This window comes from Limulus polyphemus, unplaced genomic scaffold, assembly GCF_000517525.1.
Source record: "Limulus polyphemus unplaced genomic scaffold, Limulus_polyphemus-2.1.2 Scaffold943, whole genome shotgun sequence".
Lineage (NCBI taxonomy): Eukaryota > Metazoa > Arthropoda > Merostomata > Xiphosura > Limulidae > Limulus > Limulus polyphemus.
Window position 1 is genome coordinate 80319 of NW_013666553.1, and position 7796 is coordinate 88114.

Below are 7796 nucleotides of genomic sequence, written 5' to 3' on the forward strand. Positions count from 1 at the left end.
TGTGTGTGTGTGTGTGTATATATATATATATATATATATACACACACACACACACATATATCTGTGTCAGTGTAAACTACTTGAACCTGATGATGACAAAACCTTGTTGAAACGTTGTACATTTGCTGTTATGTTAAACTTATAAAGTTTTTCTTCATTACCCATTCAAGCCATCTCCAAGCATTATCCTACAACAAAAGAAAAATTTGGTGAGACATTCCATACAACCATTGCTACGCTATCCTGAGTGCCTGTAGTAGCAGTGTGTAACTCGCACATCATTATCCCCCAGATAAGACTACACAGAAGCTGGAGTGCATGGATCACCAGCAGATGTCCCGAGCAACCACAGTCCGAGCAGAATCTGTACTACGTAAGATCAAACTCCAGGACCCACTGCATGGAGGTGGAGCAACTGAGTCATTAGGCAGCTGATAATATACTCCTACACTGGATGGTTGTACAGTGTGGAATTTTGTGTGAATAGATAAGTAACATACCTGGACAGGCAATTCTTGCCAATGAGCAAGAACCTAGACATAAAAAAAGACATGCCTTTGTAAAGAAAAGATAGAAAAGCAAACTCACTTTGTCACAATTGAACTGATGTGTGAAGTGTGGCAAAAGACAAAAGACAGTATCCTGATGAGGAAAAAAACAGCCACCCAAAAGATGGTGGGAGAGATGAACATGTGAAATATTCTCCATATGCTTGACTGAAGAATTTCCTCCATCGGACGACGGAGGAGAGATGTCAGAGAAAAAGTACCAGGGAACGAAAAGGCAGGATCAGGAACTACAGAAAGAGGAATGGAATAAAGTACATGAAACGTCAATGGCAAAAATATCAGACCAATGATGTCCACAGATAAAAAGGATCAAAAACCTGAAAGTAAGCCAATGAATAATCATCCGAAGCTCATGTAGCATGCTGGCACCAGCCCTCAAATGAGAGAAGAATGCTAAATTGGAAGAAGGGAAGAGAAGGTGATTGGACAAGGGGGTGTCATATAAATTTGGAAGGGAAAAGATCACACAAAACTAGGAATACAGAAAAATGTATCAAAGGCCCACCAGATTCTACAGAAAAGGTACAGATGTGCACAACATAGATAAAAGGTTGTCAAAATCCTCATCATCATGAACAGGGACTACGGGGACAGAAGGATCCCAAACAATATTAGGAAAAATGAGAGGAGACATGTAAAATTCAAACTCCCCATGAATGATGGCCAAAAAATCCCCAGCTAAGACTCCCACACATGAATCCTTTGTCATGACAATCAAAGTAGTGCTAACAGTAACCGAAGTCATGACAAAATTCTAAGTTCATAATCGACTGTGAGAAAAAAGCAAGAAAAAAACTTGAAATCACTAATTTGAAAGAGAGAGAGAAAAATTCACGATAAATGAAACATTTGCACAAAACCACTGCTTAACAAGAAGTGATGGTTAGGTAGAATATAATAGAGGGAGTCGTGCATCAGAAGGGAGTGTTGCATTCCTATTGGTGGAGGGTTGTCGCAAGATGAATTACATGCGAAGATACAGTGAACCACGTTGATTGTGTGGTAGGTGGGAGTTTCAAAGCTCGTGACATACAAAAAAAATTTGCATACAGAAGGCAGCACTGAACAAGAAAAACTTATGTGAGAGAGGGCAAGTACCATATTGGAAGTGTTCCAGTAAAACTTTATATTTTATCTGTTATTTTCCCTAAATTAACACTATACAGAAGAGACCAATTTGAAAAATCTTGTAACCACTATAAAAAAATATTAAATCAAAATTATCATTTTTTCTTTCTAGGATCACTGCAGGTTATAACAGAAAATTACAATTATTTGTTCTAAACAGCTAAAGGTTCATAATAGTTTACATCTATTTGTATTTAATTTGTTTTATTGAACCATGTCAAACAAATACTTTTCATGATTCAAACCGTAAATCACACAGCAACCATGTAGCTCAAGCTATGGTATTGAATGATGTGACACATGAGCTAGTCATGAGCATACCTTGTGGAGAAATTTATTATTATTTTTTCATTATCTCACATTAACTAACTTAATAGTTTTCTAATTTTTAGAGCTCAGTTATATTTATAACAATAAAAAATATACAAAGAAAACCAGAAATTTAGCACTTAAGTTTTTTACATGACATTAGCCCACCAGTGACATTTGAGCTTTTTTTTTGTAATGATGATATTATTACATCATATAATCATTTATTTTAAATAGATTTTACAAAACACAAACTAATAACATGCACAAAGCAAACAATATCTTATAGCTATTATAATTTCACTGGCTTTCTAACTGAGGCATAAGTATCTTAAAATAATTCCCTTAGCCACTCGACCTGAACTCCACAACAGTAACTTTTAATCTGCAGGTGAAATAATTAACAATTTCTACTGAAAACAAGATAACATTATACATCATTTGGTAAATTAAAACTTTGTCTTTCTAATAGCTAATAATGTAAAAGAAAGTGTCAGAAAGAATTATTGGCAATTTGTGAAAGAGAGTATGCGACAGGAGGGCATGGCAAGTGAGTCCAAATACCTGGTTTATGTCACCATAAACAAAGATGATTAAAGGCTATAAAAATTAGATTATGTGTTAGTAATATCAATACTATAACAATGTCAAATCCAGTACATCATAAAGGGGTGATGAAAAAATAGAAAATGAGCAAGTCAGAGCAAAAAAATATCATGTTACACAGACAAGTGAGACTGAGAATCTATTCAAATATTTCCTTTTGAAATTAAGAAATTAATACATAATACTAAAATATAGCTTAACTATTTTTTGATGTCAAGTTTATTTCTATACATTAATAATAACATAATTTAAGTAAAATTTTCATGTAACTCAGTAAAAATGTGTGACATACACACTCTGATCTACCCATATTGAGAGGGTTAAAAGTAGAAATTAGCTGTTTAAATGGTGAATATTTCACTGAGGGTGGACCTGTAACACTAACATTGAATTCACAGTTTTGTTTTAGTATCTTCCAATACTTCTGATGGATTTCTGCATTTAAACCTACCAAGTTTTATAGCAAAGTATGATGGATAAACTATTTGACATGATACTTTTGACATGTATAATATATATTTTTGGTTACTTAACAAGGTTAGCAATTCAAAATGCAGCTTTGAAAGTTTACATTTTAATATAATATTCATAGTAAGAAAAAATATTTTTAGGTGAAAAATCAGTAACTAGCAAAATAAGAAATAAAAAATACCTTGTGATGCTTAGAGTGGTTATCTCTAGCTGAAGTTGTAGAAGGCTTCATAGAAAGAGGTTAAAATAAGAGATAAAACATGCTAGAACCATACACCAGAACATGCAAGAAAGTAGAGAACCTACAAGCAGGTTAAGCTTACAAAAAAAAAGTGTAATGCAAGAAAAAAGAAAGCATATTAAAAGAAATTTATAAAAAATTCAAAATAAACAAAAATTACATGAACAGTTAAATATTTCAAATGCTGAGATTAAAACATACACACAAATCTATTTGTCCACTTCTTATCCCACAAAATACAAAAAAGTAGTATGTAACTTTTAGTATTTTGCTTCTAAACAGTGAACATATTCGGTACAATGCCATTGACAGCTCACCTCGAATTGCATCTAAGCTTTTCAAATATTTTTTTCATGTATTTTATGGTTTTTAACATCTAGTCATCAGGATTTTACAGCATAGCATGTAGAATATGTTTAATATGTTTGTGAAAAAAAGAGTTTAAAGCTTTTTATTGCATGTTACATATATCCAGAGCAAGCAGTCAAATTTTACCAGATTCTTATTGTAGACAAAAGCAATGTAATAATATCACTGCAGTAATTTAAGTATGTTTGTAATTGTGTGTGTGTGTGTGTGACTGAGAGTTTGTGAATTATATATGTGTGTGTGTGGATATATAAATCATTCAGAGTACATTATGAGACTGAATGTATAACTTTATATTAAAAAGTTCAAAATATAATAGGGGGTAAAAGTTTTCAGAGTTTGGGAAAAATTAAACTTCAAGTCAGTAATAATAATCCTCTAAATATTATAACATTTATATTTGTTAGTGTATAGTATCAAAAGTTGAAGGTTTATACATTGATTTCTATAATAGATAACAATCCCGTATCACTTGTTTGTGCCATCCTGTACAAGTATACCACCACTTTTTGTATCAACAGATTGCACGTTATTTTAGACAATTTTTAAAACCTTTTTGGTGACAACATACAATATTCGTTTGAGTGAATTAGTCTACATTTTATTAACTGTTTTAATAAGTTTCACATTTACAACTTTTATCACTGATATCAAATCATTGTGGACATTATAGATAATATTTACTCTTTGTCAATCAGTGGATGTACAGGTCACCTCAAGTGCATATCCACAAAACATATTTCAAAATTTAATTAAAAATGCTGTAATTCTAATTCAACAATTTTTCTACTAGAAAATTCCAGAACTGATGTTTTACCTTTATATAATGCATATTGCATATTTGAATTTCAGAAAGAAGGTAACTTCTTTAATCATCAAAACCATGGATGTCAAAAAAATTTACTGACAAACACTGAACTAGTTAAAACTGACTAGATATATGAAATGAGTCGTGATCAAAATGCTAAAAAGTAGAAAACCTAAAACAAAAATTACTATTTTAAAACTTTTCAAAAATGTTTCATCCCAAAATTCCAGATATTTCTCATATAAAAAAAATTATAGAAATAATAAATGTTAACATTTTTTTCATGAAAAAACTAACTATTTAGAATTGTGTAGTTCGGTTAAATACTTTCACTGTAGATATCAAAATACAAAGCATGATTTAAAATGTTTAAAAAATTTCAATAACTTTTTCTATGCTACTTTTACTACAGGTTTCTCTTCATAGATTCTAGCCTCCTGCATGAAACATAATGTCCAAGCAATGATTATTTGTTTACATGACAAAAATATATTTTTGATAAAAACTGTCATAATATTTTGATAAATATTTCTTCTTTTAAGTTTTGCACTTTTTTTGTTTGCAATTGCTACAAGTTAAGCTATTGTATTTTATTTTTTACCATATTATCAATTAAATTAAATAATTTTTGGAAATTTTGTTTTTGCTCTTTGTTAAAATTACAACATCCAGATTTGAATTAAAATATAGAAGATAAAGATTATATCTAATATTATATGTATAATGAATTTTTTCCCTGAGCTAAGAATATTTTTTTAACCAAAACACAAATATAAAGAATATCATTAGCTTAACATATATCCAGGACAGCAAAAAAAAAAATTTCTTACTCTTAATGCAGAAAGAAGTGTGTGAATGGCTTCTTTAAGACGAGAATGGTTGGTTTTATGCATGAGTTCCTCATACAAAAAGATTCCAAGAGCACTTATTGCTACACACCTAAAATTAAAAATGAAATAACATACTAAAGTTTCAAATGGCATTTCAAGTTTTCTATTCTATTAAAGTAAAAAAAAATACTAACAATAACTAAACACTACAATAAAAGATTAAAAACAACTTAGAGAAATAGATTAATGAAATACTGATAGTATGTAACACTCTCACCACAGGCAAGTCAAAGTGTGTATGTCACAGATTGTTAGTTACATTCAAAATTTAATTATACAACTTTATCTTCATTGTATGAGAATAAATTTGGCATCAAAACATAATTAATAAATCAAGTTTTAATATTATATAAGTTTTAAGTTCTTAATGTTATAAGGAAATATTTTAAACAATCCTCAATCTCCCCTCGTATGAGAATTGTAACATTTGTTCTTTAAGTCTTTAATTTATTTACCACACCTCCAAGAAGTGTAGAATTTAACTTAAATTACTCATTATAACACAGATATTATATAGGCAAAGCATAATTTTTATAACCTTCAATCTGATTTGTCTATGGAGCCATAAACTGGAAAATCAGACCCACTTGCTACACCCACCTGTCACACCCTCTCTTTCAGAAATTGCCATTAGTTCTTTCTAACATTTTATACTATATCATTCATAACCAACAGAAAGCCAAAGTTTGAATCTATCAAATGGTGTATTATATTGTTGTTTTCTGTGCACAGAATTTTCTATCTTGCCTCCAGATTGAAACTTCATCAGAAATCACACTAACAAGCTTAGCTGAATTTTTAAAGGCTCTTATCAGATATTAGAAAAATGATGACAATTAAAGAAGATCATTTGCTTTTTGCTTGTTATTATTCTGTGTTCTTAGGTGCATTATTTAATTTAATAAAAATTATTTAGTGTAGTAGTACCATTAGTATAAAAATAAAGTAGGCTTAAGTTTCATGAACAGTTGTCGGCAAGAAACAAGACCCAGGTAAGTACTATACTTCTTGCTGTTCATGTGTATTCTTTATTTTTTTATCATAAAAGTAACTAAAATGTATAAAAATTAGAAATTTATTAGGTTAGATTATTTAAGATAATGAAAAAAAATAATAAAAATTATTCATGAGGCATGCTCACAAACAGCTCATGCAGCACATAATTCAATAGGATAACATGAGCTACACATTTGCCAAGCAATTTACAATTTGTGTGGTGGGATTATTATTTACACATGGTTCAAAGGGTAATACAATGATTAAATTTCTGTAAAAACAGATGTGTACTGTTACGAGGTTTAAGTTATTTATGATAAACAACTGTAGCTTAACATTAGAGTTCACAGTCATTCTAGAGACAAAAAAAAGGTAACTTAGATTTATTTCTTTTTTTTTTTTTTTATTATGGTTATGAGGGTTGGTCAAACCGACTGAGTCTGTATATGGTTAGGGTAGAAAAAATAACAGATAATAAATAAAGTTTTACTGAGAAAAATATTTTATTTATTAGATTTTAGAGGTTACACAAATGAAATTTGACAATTTTCAGATGAAGAAATATATTATTAATCATATCATGAAAATCACTTTGCACTTGGAGCAGGTAACATTTTGGCTCCACATATTCACAGAGAAATCTTTAGTACAAATAAATTAAAAATCAGATGTTTTTGTATACAAAAGGCTTGTAGTGTTTACAGAAAGTTAATCAAATGTCAAGAAGACAGACAAAACATATTAAAAGTTATATTATGAAGAATATGATGGTCAAAAACTCAATTGAATCGGCCAAGCCTGTAGCAAGAGTTAAAGCAGTAAGTGCTTAATAGTTTTTTGTGGAATAATAGTTTCAGTAAATATATGCAAAAAATAACAGTGAAAAGTTTTTAAAATAGTAATGTGAATGTTCTACCAATCTGAAACTAAAATCAATGTCATAAAATGTAGCACTGATAATTTTTACTGTAACCATGTTTCTGATACAAGTGACTTACAGTACATCACATTAAATAAATTCATACATTTTACTTAATTTAAAAGATATGAAACATTCCATCAAGTCTAACTACATTTTCTCTAATCCTCAAATAAAAAAAAGAGAGAAAAATATTTTGTACGATATTGAATGAAAAACATTAATTTTTTGACAACAGTAAAAATTAATTTCAATATTGAAACCTTGAATTTTGCTGAAATATCATATTTATACATATATATATATACACACATATACACACACACACACACATATACACACACACACACACACACAAACATATATATATATATATATATATATATATAACACACACACAAGAATAAGTAATAACAATAAACAATATACTACTATATACACTAACTACTCTAGTTAGTTAAAGTTTTAAAAAGGGTTTAAAACGGGTTAA

At 29.6% G+C, this 7796-nt stretch overlaps 1 protein-coding gene across 5 annotated transcripts in view; it reads right to left on the reverse strand.

Moving 5' to 3' along the window:
- Positions 1-7796, reverse strand: part of LOC106461357 (ral GTPase-activating protein subunit alpha-1-like) — a 195036-nt gene that overhangs the window by 53005 nt on the left and 134235 nt on the right. For 4 of the 5 annotated variants that reach the window (XM_022388288.1, XM_022388290.1, XM_022388287.1 and 1 more), the window contains 2 exons: positions 5332-5440; positions 3265-3309 (listed from right to left, as the gene is read on the reverse strand). In XM_022388288.1, the coding sequence (XP_022243996.1) occupies positions 3265-3309; positions 5332-5440 (154 nt within the window). The remainder of the gene's footprint in view (positions 1-3264; positions 3310-5331; positions 5441-7796) is intronic. The other variant, XM_022388289.1, reaches the window with a different exon arrangement.